Source organism: Bos grunniens, chromosome 2 (assembly GCF_055505025.1).
Source record: "Bos grunniens cultivar Pamir isolate PY7600 chromosome 2, Bosgru_T2T1.0, whole genome shotgun sequence".
NCBI lineage: Eukaryota > Metazoa > Chordata > Mammalia > Artiodactyla > Bovidae > Bos > Bos grunniens.
Genome location: NC_141166.1, coordinates 48345435 through 48368712, shown reverse-complemented (window position 1 = coordinate 48368712; position 23278 = coordinate 48345435). Strand labels below are relative to the sequence as shown.

The following is a 23278-nucleotide window of genomic DNA, read 5'->3' as shown; positions in this document are numbered from 1 at the left end:
TAGGTCTTTAATCTCTTTCAGCAATGTTTTATAGCTTTCAGTATACAAGTTTTTACTTTATTTATTAAGTTCAGTTCAGTTCAGTTGCTCAGTCGTGTCTGACTCTTTGCAACCCCATGAATTGCAGCACGCCAGGCCTCCCTGTCCATCACCAACTCCTGGAGTTCACTCAGACTCACGTCCATCGAGTTAGTGCTGCCATCCAGCCATCTCATCCTCTGTCATCCCCTTCTCCTGCCCCCAATCCCTAAATATTTTATTCTTTTTGATGCTATTATAAGTGGAATTATTTTTTTAATTTCATTTTTAGATTATTCATTGCTAGTGTAGAGCAATACAATTAATTGTTGTATATTGATCTTACATCTTGCAACCTTGCTGAACTTTATTATTTCTATTATTTTTTAGTGTATTCCTTAGGACTTTTGATATACAAGATCACATCATCTGCATGGTATTACTTCTTCCCTTCCAATATGGATGGCTTTTACCTCTTTTTCTTATCTGTCTCTGCTTAAGCCTCTAGTACAATGTTGATTGTTGTGTGTTAGTACCTCAGTCATGTCCAGCTCTTTGCAATCTCATGGTCTGTAGCCCAGCAGGCTTCTCTGTCCATGGAACTCTCCAGGCAAGAATACTGGAGTGAGTAGGCATTTCCTTCTCCAGGGGATCTCCCTGACCCAGGGATGAAACCCAGGTCTCCTACACTGCAGGCAGATTCTTTGTCGTCTGATCCACAAGGGAAGCACAATGTCAGTTAGAAATGGTAAAAGACATCTTTACCATGCTTGTGTTCGTAGGGGGCAAATATTCAGTCTTTCCATTAAAAATGATGTTAGTTATGGGTTTTTCACAGATGTCCTTTATCAGGTGGAAGAACCTATTGAGCTTCTATTTTGTTGAGTTCTTTCAAATGCTGTCTCTGGGTCTATTAATATGATCAAGTAATTTTTGCTTTTTATTCTATTGATATGGATTATAATGTTAACTGAACTTCTGTGACAAAGATTGAGAAATGCTGCATAGGAATGCTCTGATGTATTCAGCTTATAATGATTCAAGTGTTAATTTATATTTCCTTTTGATTTTATTACTAAGGTAAAGCAGAATAGAAATTTAATAAAGATTGTAACCTTGCTGAAAAAAAAAATGTGAAAACAATCTTGCATTGCTGGGACAAATTCTACTTTGTCAAGGTGTTTAATTCTTTATTGTATGTTGCTGGATTTGGCTTCCAAGTATTTTGTGGAGGATTTATTATGTTTCTAACTGATATTTCCCATCCTCTTCATAGTGGGTAAAGTACAATGCATGCAAATATGGTCAGCCAAATCATTGCATTTGAGAGTTCACTGAGTGTTAAAGATAATTCTTAAGGTCCTGACATGTAGCAATTTGTATTTCGCTAAAGCTTGGATTTTGCCATGCACATGTTTAAATCATATGCTATAAGTGTCACTTAACTAGCAAGATTAGTCAAAAAATAAGCTTTCAAATTCCCAAATAGCTTTCTCCTCTAATCTTGTTTTATCAGGCATTTGGCGGGCAAAATTATATGCTAGAGTTCCATACCTCATGTGAAGTTCATTCCTCTCAATGTCCAGTTTTGGTAGAAGCTTATTAAAACACACCAAAAAACACCTGTCCAAAACCAAGAAAAATTGAAAATAATTAAAATATTTATTGGAATCTCTCAAAAAATATCAGATGGGATCCAATTCAAATCCCAACAACAAAAAAACTTGTTAAAATCATCACCCCTCTCCCATTCCTTTCCATTAAATTCCTCACAGGAACCAATTTTAAGATTTCCAGTATCCATTCATTTTACCTTTTAGTAAAGAAATAGCACGTATGTGGCCCACAGCCCAAATTTGGCCTATGCATACATTTAATTTGATACATGTTTTAAAAATAAATTTAATTTGTTGTCAACATTGGTAAATTGAGAAATGATACATAAAAATCTGATATATCTGATGTCCCTTGAAAAATCTGAAAGTTTGGCTAAATGTTGCCTTCATTTTATAACTGGTGGGTGGTAAACAGTGACTGCCTCCTTCAAATATGACATGTCCTTTCAATCTGCTACTGTCTTTACCACTCCCTATTATATTACAGAGGGTCAGTTTTATTATTTATGATGTAGGCCTATCCTCTGTAGACAATGGAGTTTGTGACCTTTTAATGCTGTCATTTTCAATGTAAATTAGTTTTTCTAGGATTCCTTTCAATTTTGCAACTTTTTCTATTTATTATATTAAGTTATAAAACAAAAGTTCTGAGAGCCCAAAGGACTGCTTGAGAACTGTCAAGAGTCCAGAGATGAGCCATGGCCTTCTGGGCACTATAAGCATAATAAAATCCTTGTAGAGATCTCTATCTGTTAGAAAGGAGGGGTAAACTCAAACAACTGGTTACAGTAGCTTTGTATATGTAAGACATCTAGCGAAAAAGGAAAGTGCAGCTCTCAGAAAGAGTAAAGAGAAAGTAGGGCTGTCTGTGCCCATGATTGTTAGAAAAGTTGGTGCTGTTTAGTCACTAAGTTGTGACCAACTCTTTTGAGATCCCATAGACTGTTGCCTGCCAGGGTCCTCTGTGCCACAGGATTTCCTAGGCAAGAATACTGGAATGGGTTGCCATTTCCCTCTCCAGGGGATCTTCCCAACCCAGGGATTGAGCCACATCTCCTGCATTGGTAGGTAGATTCTTTTTTTTTTTTAATTTTATTTTATTTTTAAACTTTACATAATTGTATTAGTTTTGCCAAATATCAAAATGAATCCGCCACAGGTATACATGTGTTCCGCATCTTGAACCCTCCTCCCTCCTCCCTCCCCATACCATCCCTCTGGGTCGTCCCAGTGCACTAGCCCCAAGCATCCAGTACCATGCATCGAACCTGGACTGGTAGGTAGATTCTTGACTACTGAGCCACCTGGGAACCCCCTGTTAGAAAAGCACATGTGTGCTAAGTCACTTCAATTGTGTCCAACTCTTTGTGACCCCATGGACTGTAGCCTGCCAGGCTCCTCTATCCATGGGATTTTCCAGGCAAGAATACTGGAGTGGGTTCCCATTTCCTAGACCCAGGGTTCTAGGGATCAACTCAAGACTCTTATGTCTCCTGCAACAGCAGATAGGTTCCTTATAACTAGTACTACCTGGTTAGAAAAGTAGTGATTTACAAAATACGAAAAAAGAAGAGGGGATGGAGAAAGAAAATAGGTATTACAGTAATATTAATGGGACCTATGAGAAGGAATTACAATGTTAATGACTTACCTTAAATGACACAATTCATACAGACATATGATGGAGAGTTATTACTTTTTCCAGAAGTGGCTCCTGTAGGGTTGTGTAAATTTTTGACTGTGGGGGGAAAATCTTGTGCTTACTTTAGTTTGTTTCTTTATTCTGCCCTTTAAATCTTTATTTGTATTTCTCATAGACTTTAATTACCATAGAGTTATTGAAACAACTGTATATTTAATGGTTACTACAATTAATATTATTTCTAAAACATAAGAACTCCCCATCCCTATCAAGAGTGACAAGACAATTAAAAGGTCAATCTAAAAATAAGAGCAAAAAAGTTAAAATTTGCATTTGGAGAACATGAACATGTTTGGGCTTTTGGATTATATTTCAGTACCTACTACCTAACAAGAGATAGTAACGTAATTCACAGAATAGGATGGATGCTGATGGCCAAAATATGGTTCAGTTCAGTTCAGTCGCTCAGTCGTGTCCGACTCTTTGCGACCCCATGAATCGCAGCACGCCAGACCTCCCTGTCCATCACCAACTCCCGGAGTTCACTCAAACTCATGTCCAATGAGTCAGTGATGCCATCCAGCCATCTCATCTTCTGTCGTCCCCTTCTCCTCCTGCTCCAAATCCCTCCCAACATCAGAGTCTTTTCCAATGAGTCAACTCTTCGCATGAGGTGGCCAAAGTATTGCAGTTTCAGCTTTAGCCTCAGTCTGTTCAAAGAACACCCAGGACTGATCTCCTTTAGAATGGACTAGTTGGATCTCCTTGCAGTCCAAGGGATTCTCAAGAATCTTCTCCAACACCACAGTTCAAAAGCATCAATTCTTCAACGCTCAGCTTTCTTCACAGTCCAACTCTCACATCCATACATGACCACTGGAAAAACCATAGCCTTGACTAGATGGACCTTTGTTGGCAAAGTAATGTCTCTGCTTTTGAATATGCTATCTAGGTTGGTCATAACTTTCCTTCCAAGGAGTAAGCGTCTTTTAATTTCATGGCTGTAGTCACCATCTGCAGTGATTTTGGAGCCCCCCAAAATAAAGTCTGACACTGTTTCCACTGTTTCCCCATCTAATTCCCATGAAGTGATAGGACCAGATGCCATGATCTTCGTTTTCTGAATGTTGAGTTTTAAGCCAACTTTTTCATTCTGCTCTTTCACCTTCATCAAGAGGCTTTTTAGTTCCTCTTCACTTTCTGCCATAAGGGTGGTGTCATCTGCATATCTGAGGTTATTGATATTTCTCCCGGCATTCTTGATTCCAGCTTGTGCTTCTTCCAGTCCAGCGTTTCTCATGATGTACTCTGCAGAGAAGTTAAATAAGCAGGGTGACAATATACAGCCTTGACGTACTCCTTTTCCTATTTGGAACCAGTCTGTTGTTCCATGTCCAGTTCTAACTGTTGCTTCCTGACCTGCATATAGGTTTCTCAAGAAGCAGGTCAGGTGCTCTGGTCAGGTCAGGAAAATCTCTTTCAGAATTTTCCACATTTATTGTGATCCACACAGTCAAAGGCTTTGGCATAGTCAATAAAGCAGAAATGGATGTTTTTCTGGAACTTTCTTGCTTTTTCCATGATCCAGCGGATGTTGGCAATTTGATCTCTGGTTCCTCTGCCTTTTCTAAAACCAGCTTGAAATATGGTTATATATTCATTATTATATAATTAGCCTCTGCTTCATTTTAACAAGCAATAGATAGATTTATTTAGTAATAATAAATACTTTTGATTGGTCACACTATTATGATGTCTTGTGGAACTCAATAATTTAGAGTAGGCTAGCATATTACACTGCTATGAAGTTACTTACATGTGGAAGTATATATAAGAAAATTACATTTTATCATTTGCTCATTTGTGCTATTTCAAGGCTTTTAATACTTGATATATAGAGTAAAGAAAACAGTATGTGTGCTCAAGCATACACATATATAGACTCAGAACAGTTAATATATGAAATGACTAGTTCAATCCCTGGTCTATAGTATGCCTCAATAAGTGTTGGCTGTAATATTTTAAATTCTCACTAATATTCTCTCCCACAAGATTTTTTAGAGTTCCTTGCCTCACAAGCACTTGAGTTTAGAATACTGGATTCTCCCTTCCCTTCTCTGTCTTTAGCATACATTTGGCCAAACCTTATTCATACATAGAGCTTTCCTGGTGGCTCAGTAGTAAAGAATCCACCTGCCAACGCAAGAGACTCCGGTTCGATCCCTGAGTCAGGAAGATCACCTGAAGAAGAAAATGGCAAACAACCCCAGGATTCTTGTCTGGAAAACCCCATGGGCAGAGGAGGCTGGTAGGTTACAGTCAATGGTGTCCCAAAGAGTTGGACACAACTTAGTGACTAAACAACAATAGCAATTTATTTATACACAACTGGCCACAGATTAATATATCCCCATGGAAAAGAAATGCAAAAAAGCAAAATGGCTGTCTCAGGAGGCCTTACAAATAGCTGTGAAAAGAAGAGACGTAAAAAGCAAAGGAGAAAAGAAAAGATATAAGCATCTGAATGCAGAGTTAAAAAGAATAGCAAGAAGAGATAACAAAGCCTTCCTCAGCGATCAATGCAAAGAAATAGAGGAAAACAACAGAATGGGAAAGACTAGAGATCTCTTCAAGAAAATTAGAGATACCAAGGGAACATTTCATGCAAAAATGGGCTCAATAAAGGACAGAAATGGTATGGACCTAACAGAAGCAGAAGATATTAAGAAGAGGTGGCAAGAATACACAGAAGAACAGTACAAAAAAGATCTTCACGACCCAGATAATCAGGATGGTGTGATCACTGACCTAGAGCCAGACATCCTGGAATGTGAAGTCAAGTGGGCCTTAGAAAGCATCACTACGAACAAAGCTAGTGGAGGTGATGGAATTCCAGTGGAGCTATTTCAACTCCTGAAAGATGATGCTGTGAAAGTGCTGCACTCAATATGCCAGCAAATTTGGAAAACTCAGAGTGGCCACAGGACTGGAAAAGGTCAGTTTTCATTCCAATCCCAAAGAAAGGCAATGCCAAAGAATGCTCAAACTACTGCACAATTGCACTCATCTCACACACTACTAAGTAATGCTCAAAATTCCCCAAGCCAGGCTTCAGCAATACGTGAACCGTGAACTTCCAGATGTTCAAGCTGATTTTAGAAAAGGCAGAGGAACCAGAGACCAAATTGCCAACATCCACTGGATCATGGAAAAAGCAAGAGAGTTCCAGAAAAACATCCATTTCTGCTTTATTGACTATGCCAAAGCCTTTGACTGTGTGGATCACAATAAATGTGGAAAATTCTGAAAGAGATGGGAATACCAGAGCACCTGACCTGCTTCTTGAGAAACCTATATGCAGGTCAGGAAGCAACAGTTAGAACTAGACATGGAACAACAGACTGGTTCCAAATAGGAAAAGGAGTACGTCAAGGCTGTATATTGTCACCCTGCTTATTTAACTTCTCTGCAGAGTACATCATGAGAAACGCTGGACTGGAAGAAGCACAAGCTGGAATCAAGAATGCCGGGAGAAATATCAATAACCTCAGATATGCAGATGACACCACCCTTATGGCAGAAAGTGAAGAGGAACTAAAAAGCCTCTTGATGAAGGTGAAAGAGCAGAATGAAAAAGTTGGCTTAAAACTCAACATTCAGAAAACGAAGATCATGGCATCTGGTCCTATCACTTCATGGGAATTAGATGGGGAAACAGTGGAAACAGTGTCAGACTTTATTTTGGGGGGCTCCAAAATCACTGCAGATGGTGACTACAGCCATGAAATTAAAAGACGCTTACTCCTTGGAAGGAAAGTTATGACCAACCTAGATAGCATATTCAAAAGCAGAGACATTACTTTGCCAACAAAGGTCCATCTAATCAAGGCTATGGTTTTTCCAGTAGTCATGTATGGATGTGAGAGTTGGGACTGTGAAGAAAGCTGAGCGTTGAAGAATTGATGCTTTTGAACTGTGGTGTTGGAGAAGACTCTTGAGAGTCCCTTGGACTGCAAGGAGATCCAACCAGTCCATCCTAAAGATCAGTCCTGGGTGTTCTTTGGAAGGAATGATGCTAAAGCTGAAACTCAAGTACTTTGGCCACCTCATGCGAAGAGTTGACTCATTGGAAAAGACTCTGATGCTGGGAGGGATTGGGGGCAGGAGAAGGGGACGACAGAGGATGAGATGCCTGGATGGCATCATTGACTCGATGGATATTGAGTCTGAGTCAACTTGGGGAGTTGGTGATGGACAGGGAGGCCTGGGGTGCTGCAATTCATAGGGTCACAAAGAGTCGGACATGACTGAGTGACTGAACTGAACTGAACTGGCCACAGATTGTTGTTGGACATCTACCGCATTCCTATTGTTCAAGCTGGTTTTTGAAAATCCTAAAAAGCAAATCTCGTTGGTGGCAAACACCAATGACAGGAAATATGTAACAACTAACGCTTTTTCTGTGTCCTGCTGCCTGATGCCAATCAGAGATGCATTAGACTTCATATCTAAATTCCCAAGAACCTAGAAATCTTTGTGTACCTACAAAAAAACTCAAGGGTGTGAGAAAAGGGCATGTAGAAGGGGATGACAGAAGATGAGCTGATTGGATGGCATCACCAACTCAATCAACATGAGTTTGAGCAAACTCCAGCCGATGGTGAAGGATGGGAAAACCTGGAGTGCTACAGTCCATGGGGTCACAAAGAGTGGACACGACTGAGCGACTGAACAACAACAACAAGACTTCCCACAGATTTCTCTAAGAGAACAGAATTACTCTAATATCTTTGGGGTTGTGTCTCTTTTAAGGCTTCAAGGACTAGAAAAACCTCACCTGAAATTTGAGCCTAGAGAAAGGGAAGCATGGTTAACTCCAAACTCTACCCCATTACTGGACGCGACCCTCTGCTGCAGCGCTGGTATCACAACTGTTACCCTTTTTGCCGGGGATTCTGGGCTCATTCCCTCTCCTTTCCTCTTCTCAGGGCTCTCCCCAGACTTCCGTTCAAACGTCCCGGCCAGAACAGAATCCACCAATCACAAACGTCCTTCCTCGGACCACGCCCCCTCATGGCCCCCTCAGGGAACCCGAGTCATATTTCGCGCACACCCCTCCTTCCCTTACGCACGCAGCGCGCGGACGTCGGCCTCTGACGCAGTCGTTGCCCCTGGGCCGGCTGCCGCCCAGGCCGCTCCCGCCGACCGTTGGCGCCAGGCTGAAGTTCCTCCCTCAGGCCCACCCTCCACCCTCCGAACCGCTACGGCGGCGGCGACCCATGTGGGGGTTCAGGCTCCTGCGGTCGCCGCCGCTGCTTCTTCTGCTGCCGCAGCTCGGAATCGGAATCGCCGCGTCCAGCTCTCACGCCGGAACCATGAACCTGGGCAGCAACAGCAGCGGCGGCGCGCCCTGCTCCCCCTCGGCCGAGCGGCGCCGGCAGCAGTGCGTGCAGCTGTCCACGGTGCCGGGAGCCGACCCTCAGCGCAGCAACGAATTGCTTCTGCTGGCGGCGGCGACGGCCGGGGAGGGACCAGGACGGCGGGACCTCTCTGAGGACCCGGCGAAGGAGGAGGTGCAACCGCCGCCCCAGCATCACGTTCTCTACTTCCCCGGGGATGTGCAGGTAACCCGCGGCCTGCCTGGGCACCTGTTCCTTCCTCTTGTGCATATGCGAATTCTCTAGATTCTTCTCTCCTACCTGGTGCCCGGTTCCTTGCCTCGCCTGAACACACCCACACATATGCTTCGCGATCTGGCTCCGCGCAATCCAAAACCGCCTCTTCCACGCCCCGACCCCCTCCTCAAAGAGCCCTAGAGGGTAGGTGTCCTTGGAGGGCCGCGACCTCGGAAGAGCCAGCTGTCAGTCCAGGTTTCGAGGGAGTGGTATTCAAGACATAGATATGAGACAGTGTATTTATTCTAAAACCTCGTTTCTCAGAAGGGTGTTGGGGGAGCAGGAGACAGAGAAATGGCTTTTAAATTAGTATGTAGTGTTCAAAAAACGCTGGCAGTTCTTAAAAAGCAAACAGAAAAACTAGTACTATGGTGTGACACTCTTAGTAACACTAAGAAAGGGAGAGTGGGTGGCAGAAAAGGGACAGTAATTGCTAAGCATGGCAATACTTTGATGCTCACCTAAATTCTGTGCTTTTGTTTTTGTGTGAGATTCTGTTTTTATTATTAATTTTGCGGCTGCACGTAAATATTCATGGATAGGTTGTGTCTTAACCTAGATCTTTATCTAGAACTGCTTTGTCTTGAGTGGGTAGCCATTATATGTAACTGACTACATGCACTTCAAGATTTCTAATTTGAACAACTCAGCAGGAAGAGCTTCCATTAGTTGAGAGACAAGATGATGAAGACTACAGGGAGAGCAAGTTTAGTGGCAAAGATCAGAGATTTTAGATTTGCGGTGTCTATTAAATGTTCAAAAGGAAATGCATATGTGTAACTAGCAAGTATAAAGTTGCAGGAATAGGTCTAGACTAGAACCCAAATGTTGAAGGTTGTCAGAATGGGTAGTATGTGAAGCCAAGAGACCAAGAAAGAGATCACAAAGGGAGTAAAGGTAGTCAGGAAAGGTCTAAGAACTGAGTGCTACAGTATTCCCCAGTCATTAAATTTATCAGAAAGATAAGAAAGGAGTGTAACTCATTGGGTATTCACATATTTAATCCTCATTGATATTATACAGCATTATTCCCATTTTGTAGTTGAGCTGGCTGCAATACAGATTTAACAACTGGCCAGATATTTCATAGCTAAAATGTGCAGAATCAGGGATTAAACCTAGGCGATCTGGCCTCAGAGCTTTTGATGCATTATTCTCTGTTTCTTCCCTAAGATACCTGCGTTTTTGGAGGACTTCATACTCTGCATAAATCAACAGTATATCACTGTCCAAAAAGCTAATGGAATCTCAGGCTATGTAAAGAAATGGATGAGGTCAAAATGAAAGGAGGTATTAGACTAACTATATTTAGCACTTTATAGACTTCATCTGAAGATATGTGCTATATTCTGATTGGCACTCTTTAAAAACATTTAGTGGGCATGCAGTGAAGGTTAGTTACCATTATTATCATCGTCATTATTATAGATGCACGCTGCAGCTGGCCCACAAAACTCTGGAAGTCACTGTCAGCAGTGCCATGCTGATTTGCCAAACTGAGCAAAAGGGCATCAACTGAGTAAATTAAGTTCCTTCTCTTAAACTGAAATACTCGATTTTTTTCATAGTTTTGATTAGCAGCCAACTAGACCAGTCAGTTATTTGGAGGGCAAGAGAAAAAACTACATACACCTTCATCATTATCTGACTCCGGGAATAGTTTGTTAGCATATGTTTTAAAGCATTAATTTCAAAAACAATAAACTAATTGTTGCACGGTTTAAGAAACACATCCAACTTTATTTTAGCTTTACCTGTGTATACTAGCACTACCCAAGAGAACTTTCTGTGATGGTGGGAATGTTCCATGGAAATGCTCTGTATTTGCACCATGACAGCATGCAAAAACCTTAGGGGCTACTGAGGACTTGAAATGCAGCTACTGCAATTCAAAAACTGGACTTTTTAATTCTAAATTTAATAATAGCCACATATAGTTATCCTTTTGTCCACTCGATACATCAGCATATAAAGTGTCTTTACCTTCTAAATGTATCTAGAAGTGACAATAATTATTTAGAAATCTTAAGTCAAATCATACCACACCTCTACTGAAAACTCTCCACAGCTTCCCATGGCACTTAGAGTAAAAACCAGAGTCCTCTTGATGGCCTGCAAGGTACTTCACTATATTTACCTTTCCCACCCTGTAGCTTCTGTTTTTTTAGGCGCCTCACTTAGGCATGCAAGATCTAAGTTCCTTGACCAGAGCTCCAACCTGTGGGTCCCCTGCAGTGGAAACGTGAAGTCCTAACCACTGAACTGCCAGGGGATTCCCATCCCTTGGCTTTTTTGACTGTCTCCCCAGAAGGCTCAGCCACACTGACCTTATTGCTCATGTTAGGCACACTTGACCCCAAATGCTTTGCCCATACTGCCTGGAACACTCTTTCTGCAGATGTCTGGAAGGATTCATTACTTCCCCTTTCAGTTGCTCAAAAGCTGCCTTCACAGTGAGGCCTTTTCTGACCATCCTATTTAATAATCATACATGTGCACAGGATCTCTGTGAACTTTCTCTTTTTTGTTTTTATCCATTTCATTTACTATATTAGTTATTCATCTTGTTTTTCGTCTGTCTTCCACTAGTATGATGAAAGCTTCATGTATGTTTTCTTTACTGTTACATCTGTGATGCTTAGAGAGTGTTATGAAGTAGGTGTTCAGTAGATAGCTTCCTGAATGAATAAATGTATATAAGTTCCTTTGAGCAATGCCTTAAGTGCTACTTGGTTGTTATTATATGAAGTGCTTTTAGGTTCAGATTTCCTTATCTGTGCACTTGATTCTTTTAAGTCTAATGTTTATCCTTATGAAATTTACCCTGTTCATACAGCTCATCTTTTTAGTGTATGGATCCTTTCAGAACTCTTATTTCCATTTATATCATATATAGATTAAGTAAGCATTCTTTCTATGTCTTTATTTTTAATTTGGATAAATATTGAACGGATTAGGGCCAACAGAACTTTGTAGGATACCTTTAGAAGTTTTGCCTTATCTTAACACAAGATTCATAATTTGGTGTTAATTGGATCTGGTTGACAGTGTAATTTTAAATCCTAATTACCATTACCTTTTTGATGTTCTTGTAGTCATCTTTTATTGTATATCCTTTTTTATGCCACACTTGTCCTTTTATCATTTGAATTACAGGAAAGTTGAGGCCACAGTAATTAACTTTTCTTTAGGTACTTCTTGATGTGTTTCTTATGATTTTGGAGGGGGATCAGAATTTTTTTAAGTAGGTATTTTCCAATTTTCTTGTGTTTCTTGCTTTTTAAATCCTCAGGATATAGAATTGTACTACCTCTTTTTTTAAGTTTACAATTTGATGAATTTTGACAAGTACAATTATGTAACCATCAAAACAAACATATAACCCAACATCTCCATTACCCCTAAAGAGAGAGACCCCTGTGCCCTACTCCAGTTTTCTCAGCCACAGGCAATCACTGATCTGCTTTCTTTCACTATAGTTTTGCCTTTCTAGATCTTCATTAGTTAGGAATCATGTAGTATGTAGTCTTGTCTTTCTGGCTTCTTTCACTTAGTAGTCTGGCCTCTTTCACTTAGTCTAATGCTTCTGAAGTTCATTCTCTGTGGTCTCTATCAGGAGATTATTTCTTTTTAATGCCAAGTAGTTTTCTGTGTGTGGGTATATGATATAGTTACCCATTCGGTAGTTCATAAACATTTGGGTCATTTCCAATGTTAGCTTTTAAAAACTTGTGCTTTCCTAAACAGTAGGATATATAGATGAGCATGTCCTAAGTGTATGTCTTGGTGAGTGGGAAAAGACTCACTTCTCCTGTGTGACTCTCCTTTACTTCTTACACTGTTACCACACTCAGGACATTTCTAACAATAGACCCCCCACACCAAACAATTCTCTACACCACCAGTTAGGTATCCTATAATTCAGTTCAATTCTAGAGTTATCCAGTCTCCACTATCTACCTGCAGTTAATGTCAGATTCCACATCTTAAGGCTTCAGTCCCACAGGTCTGTTCCCCTCCCTACTTCATATGCCAGTCACAAGTCTCAGGTTGTCACCTGAACTCATGACTGACCAGCTATAGATTGGGGTTTAAACAGTCCCCTCCTTGGGTTCAATTAGTTGCTAGAATGGCTCACAGAACTTTGGAAAACAATTTACACTGTTTACCTATTTATTCTAGAAGGATATGATAAAGGATACAGGTGAACATTCAGGTGCAAGAGATGCATAGGGAAAGGTACGTGAGAAGAGGTGCAGAGCTTCCGTGCTCTCTCTGAGTGCACCGCTCTCCCAGCACCTTCACGTGTCACCAGCCTGGAAGCTTCCCGAACCTATACTTTGGAGATTTTTATGGAGGCTTCACTGCATATGTATGACCAGTCATTAACTTTATTTCCAGCCCCTCTTGGGAGAATGGAAAGTGGAGCTGAAAGTTTCAAACTTCTAATCATGTCTTGGTCTTTCTGGTGACCATCCTCTGTCACGCATGAAGTTTCAAGGGTTTTAGGAGCTCTGTGCCAGGAACCATGGGCAGACACACATACGCATGCATTCTACTATTTCTCATCTGATTGATGAGAAACCCTGGGGTTTCATGTGCTTGTCAAGCAGCCTTCTCAGGCTGGTTCCTGTTAATGGTCCTTCTAGCTTGCTTGAACACGGGATGTCCGCTTTATGCTCAGTGAAGATAACCCCTTGACCCATCTTTTTATGTAAGTACAGCTTGTAGCTTATATAGCTTTCCTCACACTGGTATAAGAGTGGTCCACCTAATTAAGTCTTTATCATGGAGATACATGTCAAGTTTTCCTGAAAATCTTTGGAACCAGTACTTCAGTACCAGTATGGGGTGGGCCTTTACATTTTTGCAGGTCAGCCAGCATCATTCTTTGGAGTAAGCACCGGGTAATCTCTCCTCCAGGAGATTCTCTGGCCACCCGCCTCACTGGGGATGAAGAGAATCAAGCCGCCTACCCTTTAACCCCTACAAGGAGAGTAAGTGCATTCTATTCCCAACTGGGATGAAAGCTCTCTCAGAAGAATCTTCCTGCATTCTTCCACCTCTTCTGTAGACTGGCCTTGAGTAGTAGCCTGGGTTGCAGAACTGGTTTTGACAACCTGTTAGCAAGTCCTTAGGGGCTGTCTGGTCTCTCTTTTTAGAAGTGCTTATCCATTGTTCTTCTGGGCTTCTTAGACACAAGAGTAACAATTTTATTTTTACATTTTAATACACACAGTTACGAAGTATGAGCATTTTCCTCCTCTGATCATGTAATGTGGGGTAATCAAAGAAAACACGAAGTTTTTAGGTTTACCATCTCCTGTGTGGTAGAGACTAAACAAAGTCATAGAATCTTGTTCATTTTAGCTCATTTACTAAACAACTATATGTAATAAAAACAGCTGTGTGGTTGGTAGGGCCTCATTTTCCTTAGCTGTAAAAAGAGTTTAGGTATTTGTGCTTTCTTTTGTATTTGACATTTATATCTAATTATGAATCCATAGAATAATTCAGTGTTGGCTCTGTTCTTCCCAACTAATATTTGGGTATCTTTATGAAGACTTGACTAATATTCCTCCTACTTCAGACATAATAGGAATTCCACTTCATAATTCTGGAATTTCTAACTAATACTGCAAAACTAAACTCAGATATTTATGGAGCTTTCCCTAATTTCCCAGAACATGGGTTAGAGTCTCCCTTCCTCTATGTCCTCCCACAGATATCCCTGTTTTACAGCAGTAACCATATTACCTTGTAATTGTTTATCTGTCTCTTCCACTGGACTTTGTTCTTGAGGGACTATGCCTTTCTTATCTTTGCATTCCCAGAACTGTGCTTAGTGCCCCCCAAATGTCAGTTGATGAATATATGAAGAAATGGAAATCAAAGTTTAATAGGCAAAGTTTTTAGTTTGTATTGGAAACATGTTGCTTCCCTTTCTGATGATACCCATGTGTGTACATGCATGCCCACCTACACTCCTCCCCGAGGGATATTTCCTTTCATGTCCATCCCTCTCTTCTTTACATTGGTGCCTGAATTGCAGATTGTTTAATTATTTGCAAGATAGGGTTCTGTATAGAAAAAGAGGGTAGATTTCTTATAGGTAGGGACAAGGGAAAGGGCCCAAATTTGCTTTCTCACTGAAATAAAATAAGTATTTATCCAAAAAACAGGATTTAGATGAGCCCTTTCAGATCTAAGCTCCTATGATAATTTTATATCTCACAAATCTGGATATGCAGAAGGCAGTAGCAGAATCCATAAAAAATGATAGCCTTCTGGGAATAGATATTTTTTTAACATATATGACAAGCTTAATATTAATGAGATACAAACTGTTAAGAAGAACTTGAGCATCCTGTTGGGAAAGTTACTAAAGAATATGAACAGAGAATTAACAAAAAAATGAAAATTGCCAGCAAGCATAGAAAAATATTCAACCTAATTAGGAATGAAAATATGCAAATTAAATCAAAAGACAGACATCATTTTATCTTAGTAGCAGAGATTTTTTTTAAAAAATTAATGCTAATAGCCAGTGTAGGTAAGGATATGAGAAAATAAGCTCTTGTATACTTCTAGGGGAGTAGAAATTGGTATTAATCTTCCTGACAGGAAGTCTAGAAATTATACAAATCTATACTTATTGATGAGGAATTGTGCCTATAACATTTTAAAGTGAAAACTCTATGTATAATTTTGTTGAGGGAAGAAATAAACATAAACATTCTTGTATATGTGTATGTATACTAAAGAACACTGGAATTCTAGACACCAAAATTGTAATAGTGATTGTTTCTAATGAAGGTTTTATGGATCGGTGGTTTTTCTATTTTCCTTATACTTTTATATATAGACTTTATAAATTTTTGTAGTATTACTTTTATTAGACTTAATTTTTTAAGAGAAAAATGTGCGTATTGCTAAAAATTCAGTTTATTCAAGATCATACATTGAAAAGTCAGTCTCCTTTTCATCCCTTTGAATGACTGAAGGCAGTTTCTGATTTTCCATTCCTGTGGCTAACCACTGTTGGGGAATTCCCTGGTGGTCCATTGGTTAGGACTGTATGCTTTCACAGCCAGGGGCCTTTGTTCTATATCTGGTCATGGAACTAAGATCCCACAAGACTTCCCAGGTGGCGCTAGTGGTAAAGAACCTGCCTGCCAATGCAGGAGATGTAAGAGACTTGGATTTGATCCCTCGGTTGGAAAGATCCCCTGGAGAAGGAAATGGCAGTCTACTCCAGTAATTCTTGCCTGGAGAATCCCATGGACAGAGGAACCTGGCAGACTACAGTCCATGGGGTCACAAAGAGCCAGCCATACATGACTGAAGTGACTTAGCACATATGGAGGGCTGACTATTGTTTCTGATTTATATGTCCTTCCAGAGACAGTCTATGCTGATGCAAACTTTTTTTCTTTAAACACAAATGATAGCTTATCAGTACAGGGGGTTTTTAGCCTTTATATTACAAAACATATGAGTACTTATAGAGCTGCCTCATTCTTCTAGAGCAGGAATAAATGTCCTTATACATATTTATTTATGCATATGTGCAAGTATAGCCCTGAGATAAATTCCTAGAATGAGAATAACTAGGTCAAAAGAGAAGTGCATTTAAAAATGTTTGGTGTATGATTATTATAAATAAGGAAAAGTTACAGTTCTTTTTCTCTTTTTTATACCCCCATATCCAGTCCATTAGCAAATGCTGTTGCTGACTTGAAAAAAGGCACATGAGTTGCAAGTTAAGTTTTATTAGGGGCAAAATGAGGACTACAGCCCAGGAAACAGCATTTCAGATAGCTCTGAGGCACTGCTCCAAAGAGGTAGAGGGAAGGTCAGTATAAATGTGGTTTTAGTGAAAGGGAAGTACATGCAATCAATCACATATTTTCTGCAGAAGGTTTCTGCTAGTCACTAGGATCAGTCATCACCATGAAGGGTTTTAGTGCTTTTGTAGATATGAGGAGATGCAAGAATTGGGCTCATAAAATCAGCTCCTAAAAATACCTAACTATCTGAAGATCCATTCTGCCAGTTTTTCCCAAAGCACAGAGTGTCTCATTTCCGCTTTCCATCCTGAACTCTTTCCAGGGAGTGTTAAAGTCAGCAGCTGCAGTGGCACCTGAGTTAATCCTTATAGAGGCAGATGACAAGTGCCAATTTGTAGTTGACACTGTGATTCTGCCTTCAATATATATTCAGAATCTGACTGGTTCTTGCCACCTTTTACTTCTAATACCACTCTGGTTCAAGCCACATTCTCTAATTGGGCTTATACTTCAGTAGCCACCCACTGCTCTCCCTGCTTCAGACTGTTGCCCCTTCGCACATAGGAGTCAGATTATTCCTTGCAAGGCAGATTATATCAGCCATTTACCTCACACCCTATCAGACTAAAGACCTCAGGGTATCTTACAAGGCATGATTAGCACCTCCCCTCTTCCCCACCAGGGGCTTTCCTGATAGCTTAGTTGGTAAAGAATCCACCTGCAATGCAGGAGACTGCAGTTCAATTCATGGGTCAGGAAGATCTGCTGGAGAAGGGATAGGCTACCCACCCCAGTATTTGGGGGCTGCCCTTGTGCCTCATCTGGTAAAGAATCTGCCTGCAATGCAGGAGACCTGGGTTCGATCCCTGGGTTGGGAAGATCCCTTGGAGAAGGGAAAGGTTACCCACTCCAGTATTCTGGCCTGGAGAATCCCATGGTCCATATAGTCCATTGGGTCACAAAGAGTCAGACACGACTGAGCGACTTTCTCTTCTTCCCCAACAATCTCTGTGACCCTCGTGATCACTTTTGCACCTTCACTTCACTGGTGGAACACTGGTCTCATTGCTGTATCTTAGTTATGTCAACCATGGTTCCACTTCAGGTCATTAGGTCCTTTTGCAGTTCCTTATGCCTGAAATAATCATGACTCACTCCCTCAGCTCCTTCAGGTCCTTCTCAACTGTTGCCTTAGTGGAGACTACCCTGTGTTTTAAATAATAATCTTTCACCCTCTCCAAAACTCTGCAGTCCTTTTCCTCTACTTTTGTTACATTCCATTGCACTTAACCACCTTAAAATATCTTGTGCTGTCTAGCTAGTAACTACTTGTAGCTGTTGTCCATTTGAAATTTACTCTAATCAAAGAAATATATTTTAAATTGCATTTAACTTTAAATTTAAATCTAAAAACTGTTAGTTCAGTTCCTAGAAAACTTTTTTAAGTGTATTTGAGCAACTTGGGTATGTGAATCTACTTTTGCAGCTGTAAATCTTATGAAATCTAAATTCAGATCAAGTATTTCCGATGAAAATTTAGCACCCAAATTGAGATGTTATAAGTGTAAAATATACACTAGATTTCAGAAACTTAGAAAAAGAAATGTAGTAATTTCAGTACTTTTTATGTTGGTTACATGTGGAAATAATATGTTACACGTGGATGTATGGGGCTCGATAAAATATATTATTTAAAAATAATTTGGGATTTTCCTAGCAGTCCAGAGGTTAAGACTCCATGCTTCCACTGCAGGGAGTATGGATTTGATCCCTGGCTAGAAACTAAGATCCCGCATGCTGGAGGGCACAGCCCCCCCAAAAAGAAAAAAATTCATCTGTTAATGTCTTACTTTTTAATGTAGCTACTAGAAAATTTTACGTGTGGCTCACTGTATTTCCATTGGAGGGTGCTGTTCTGTTGACTTACGGAGTTGTTTATTACGTATCTCTATATTAGAATGTGCACTCTCTGTGGGCAGGGGTTTTATCTGTTCTGATCCATGACTGTCCAGGAGGTATCCAGTACATTTTATAGAATAAATGAATTTGAGTGAATTTCCCTTTTTTAAGGATATTATGAATAAAAGTTAAAAGGAAAACCAAATTTACATACATGTCCTAGAATGTATAGGACATTATTAATATATCAAGTACTTATAAATAAATAGGATGCAAATTTAAAAAGGCAAAACAGGCACAGTAGAAATCTAGATAACTAATAAATATATGAACAAAATTCATTTAAATTTTTAATAAATTCAAATTAGAATAAGTTATCCTGTGCCAATGAAATTTAACAAAGATAAAAGAAAAACTATACATACTTCTTTGGAAGACAGTATTGTAGTCTATATAATCAATCTTAAACTACGAATATTCTTGAACCTAGTTTTTCCACATCTAGGAATTTATTTTTAAGGATGTAATCACAGTAATGTTCACTGTAGCTCTGTAATACTAAAATCTTACAACCAGGAAGTAATAAATAGATTTATAGTTTTCATTTTGAGTACATTAACCATAGGTCATTATAATGTACCAACTTCCTCCACAATAAAAATGGGAAACTAATTTTGTGGAAATAATTTATTTAAATGTGTAATGTTTATCTTTTTTACTTTTCAGAATTACCATGAAATTATGACTCGTCATCCTGAGAATTATCAGTGGGAAAACTGGAGTCTAGAAAATGTTGCCACCATCTTAGCCCACCGGTTCCCCAATAGTTATATTTGGGTGATAAAGTGTTCCCGAATGCATTTGCACAAATTCAGCTGCTATGACAATTTTGTGAAAAGCAATATGTTTGGTGCTCCAGAACACAGTACTGACTTTGGAGCTTTTAAGCACCTTTACATGTTATTAGTTAATGCTTTTAACTTAAGTCAGAAGAGTTTGCTATCAAAGAAGAATGTGAAAGATTCGAATAAGGACTCCAAAGCATCTAATTGTCAATCCACTTCTTCTCATACTACCAATGGTTGCCAGGGAGAAAAAGAGAGGACCTGTGAAAAATCTGATGAGTCTGCTATGAGTTTTTTTCCACCATCATTAAATGGTGCTTCTTTTACTTTGATTGGATTCAGTAAAGGTTGTGTTGTTTTGAATCAGTTGCTTTTTGAATTGAAAGAAGCCAAGAAAGACAAGAACATCGATGCTTTTATCAAAAACATAAAAACAATGTACTGGTTGGATGGTGGTCATTCTGGAGGAAGCAACACTTGGATTACTTATCCAGAAGTCTTGAAAGAATTTGCACAAACAGGGATAATTGTTCACACCCATGTAACACCTTACCAAGTACATGATCCAATGAGATCTTGGATTGGAAAGGAGCACAAGAAATTTGTTCAGATACTTGGAGATTTTGGTATGCAGGTGACTAGCCAAATTCATTTTGCAGACGATGCTCCTTCCATAGAGAATCACTTCAGGGTTCATGAAGTATTTTAGACTATAATATTATTAATGTAGAAGAGCAGAAGCACTTTCAGAAAGTGTTATGAATTCAGATAATGAGGATGTAAATTCATAGATGCAGTGTCAGTTTTTTTTTCCTGGGCATGGGGGAAGGAAGCACACATTCCTAAAATATGGGTGTAATGTGCAATAATGTTCCTTGTTTGTCAATGTATTTAATTGGGACTGGGTTGGAATTACTTCATTTGAAATTTAAAAGGTGATTTGTGATAATCCTACAAGGAGATATAAGACCCTTAAAAATGAAAAGTTACAATACAGTCCTTATAAAAGGCAGTGAAGATTGTTATTGTTGGAAATAGTTTATTTTCTGAGTAATGTTTGAAACTAATTTTGGTGATACTTTAACAGTAAATAGCTCTTTCGGACTCAAAACTTTTGAGTGGAAATACTCTCTCTTCAAACAAAGTGAAGGCACACTGATGTTTTCCATCATTTTGCAATAACTATACCCTGCCTCTTATGTTTATAAACTCATGAAGTTATTCTTCAATGTGCCATCAATTGTTTTTTCTTAAGAGTCAAAATGTATTTGTTTCCACATATCCAAGAATGTGCAGTAGTAAAGAGTTGGTTTTAAAAATATTACACTTAAGCACTGTGGCTTACTTTTTAATTGACAGCTTTTGGATAAGACATTTTGGAGTTTCTTAAAATTTGGCAACAGTTCTTTTAGAAAATTGTTTCAGATTGAACATAATTGTGTATATTGGGTAAAAATACAGATTTAAAATCATTTCATCCTATCAGTCTTTTGAAAGAGATCAGCTTAGGTAAAATGTAATCCTCTACTTTGGTACAGCTCTATTAAAAAGGAGACAGATTCTATAGATTGAAGTCACTGTTTCTCCTGCAGCATGATTTTGTCTGCCAAAAGAAAGCAGTTCTCCTTGGCCAAAATGCAAAATTATATTGCTAAAAGAAAAGTTAAAAGGGAAAGTTTGAAGATACAAATGATTTTATTTTGGCTGAAAAACTGAATTTGCTTAACACTGCTACATAAATTGGGTGAGGTTTCCTTCTGCCCATTTTTCTTGACCTAGATAAATATATTTTGAGAAACCAAGATCTAATAAATGTCAACCAACATTGAAACATAGCTGTGTGATTATAATAAAAAGTTAATGGTCTTTTAAAAAATTGTTTATTAATAATTAGCTTTTATGGGTCGTGAAATAATTAAGCAGGGAAGTAACATGCTGTTTTCAGATTGAAAAAACAGACTGAAGCTTAATATCTTAATAAGCCAGAGGGTCTCAATATATAAAACAATAATTAAAATGTTAATTTCTTGGTTTCTTCCCAGAATTATATTTTAATAACTTGGTAAGTACATTCCAAATATTCAGACTTATAAGAAAGGATTTTTACTTAACAGATACTTAAAATTAATATCCCCTAATTCTATGAATTGCAGAATAGTATCTTTCAATGGTTTTCTAAACGGATAAAGTACAATAGTTTTATGTTGCTTTGGTTTCTTTTAAATACCTGCTGTTTCTTTTGAGACCAAAAATTCCCAGCAAGGAAACAAGTCAGTCTGATTCTAGCATTTTATTTATTACCTTGTCTTAAAACACCATTATTGATTGGATAGCTCCTTTCAATATGTTTTAATAATCCTTGGTTAAATTTATGTATATCTAATGTAAATAGCTAAGTTACTAAGTATTTTAATGCAGGAGGAAGGAAAGGCATTTCTTTTTACGAATTAACTAAAATGGAAAAGTATGACTTTCAGCAGAAGGAAGGATTCATTTAAAAATCTGAGGTATTTAAAGATCTGGTCCTTGTAGCTATCTCATCTTAACTATAATTATTATATGTTGAATGGATATTAAGAATTACTCTCTGGGACACCTGGAATTGCCGTTGCATCAAAATGAGACAGTGTTGAAAGGTAGAATTATTTTCTTGAATGAAAATATATTCAAGTTGATCTATACTCAAATATTTTAATACTTAAAAATTTGTTCTTTTTCCACATTTGTTTAAAACTGTTACAAATGTTAGTGTTTCCTTTTGGATTGTGCTTTTGTGTTTGTGTCATGAGTCAATTGAGAAAAGTAGTCAAATAATGTTAAAGTTGTTACCACCACAGCATGAATGTACAATTGTATTAAATTTAATCCACAGAAGTGTATTTGGATGTGTGCTGTATGTTAACTAGATTTGTTTAAAACTTTAGATTGTTACTTAGAAAGCAGCTATTTCTCTCCACTTTGCCAGTTTGGATTTGTTAATGTTTTCATTAATGTCCCTAAGTTTTCGTACAAGCGACTTTGAAACCTTTCCTATATAAATACATCTTTCCTTTAAATTGCTCTACAAAAATTAGCATTATTTCCTTCTGTTGGATTTCCTAGAGAACAAAATCTCTCAAAAATAAGTACTTCCTTTTTTGAGCTAATCACCCAAGGTCTGTATTTCTTTAGTTGTCATCAAGGGACCTGGTTAAAATAAGGTGTGATCTGTTTTTCATTTCATTCGTGCAATATCTAAGCCCCATCGAGGGTAAAGAAGGTTTAGGCACAGGATACAGTGTAGACAAAACAGTCCCAGCATGTGAGTATGGAAATGTATAACATATTAAGATTGAAGAGTAATGTATGAAACAAAAGATACTATTCTTAAAAGAGCTATTATTCTGTTACACATCATTTAAGGGCTTTTAAGAGAAACCTGCTTTAGAGGATAAGACCTCTGTGAATCCAGGTTGCTCTTTATAAAAGCATAGAGGCCAAGGATCTCTTAGTGGTACAGACAGCCAGAGTCACTTAGGATGCCATTTTAGTATTCCATTTAATGGAACTTGAAAAAATAAAATATAACTTCGGTGTATTTAAGACACCCAAATAACCGTGGCCTGTATGTGTCAAAAAAGACTTAGGTAACCCCGGTAGAGACATGTATGAGTGCCAATCTGTGTTAGCTCCTCCTGACTATCTGTTTTTCAGCATGGGGCAGGAGTCAGAACAGCACAGTTCCAACTCCATCTAGACGTGAATCGCTGCTTTCTGCATTTTGGGGGGTGGTCAGCTTATAGATAGATTCAAC

At 38.8% G+C, this 23278-nt stretch overlaps 1 protein-coding gene and 1 long non-coding RNA gene across 3 annotated transcripts; one reads left to right on the top strand and one right to left on the bottom strand.

Annotated features, from left to right (window-relative positions):
• Nucleotides 1–948: 948 nt before the first annotated feature.
• On the bottom strand, nucleotides 949–8376 carry LOC147378065 (uncharacterized). Its single transcript, XR_015144397.1, has 2 exons — nucleotides 8114–8376; nucleotides 949–1641 (listed from the first exon to the last, which is right to left on the bottom strand). It is a non-coding gene; the product is annotated as an uncharacterized LOC147378065 (long non-coding RNA).
• Nucleotides 8377–8427: 51 nt separating this feature from the next.
• On the top strand, nucleotides 8428–22555 carry C2H2orf69 (chromosome 2 C2orf69 homolog). 2 transcript variants are annotated; one of them, XM_086347017.1, is made up of 3 exons: nucleotides 8428–8900; nucleotides 13875–13948; nucleotides 19367–19496. In XM_086347017.1, exons 1-2 carry the CDS (start codon nucleotides 8556–8558, stop codon nucleotides 13932–13934), a joined length of 405 nt encoding a protein of 134 aa, XP_086203143.1. In that variant the 5' UTR covers nucleotides 8428–8555; the 3' UTR covers nucleotides 13935–13948; nucleotides 19367–19496. The 2 variants fall into 2 exon arrangements, with proteins under 2 accessions (XP_086203143.1, XP_086203136.1); XM_086347010.1 differs by lacking the exon at nucleotides 13875–13948 and having other exon boundaries at nucleotides 19367–22555.
• The last annotated feature ends 723 nt before the right edge of the window (nucleotides 22556–23278 follow it).

What these genes read in the sequence shown, in the direction of transcription:
- C2H2orf69 (XM_086347010.1), top strand. Translation starts at nt 8,556, where the DNA reads ATGTGGGGGTTCAGGCTCCTGCGGTCGCCGCCGCTGCTTCTTCTGCTG. An exon ending in ACTTCCCCGGGGATGTGCAG is followed by an intron (nt 8,901 to 19,366) that starts GTAACCCGCGGC and finishes TTTACTTTTCAG; the next exon opens with AATTACCATGAAATTATGAC.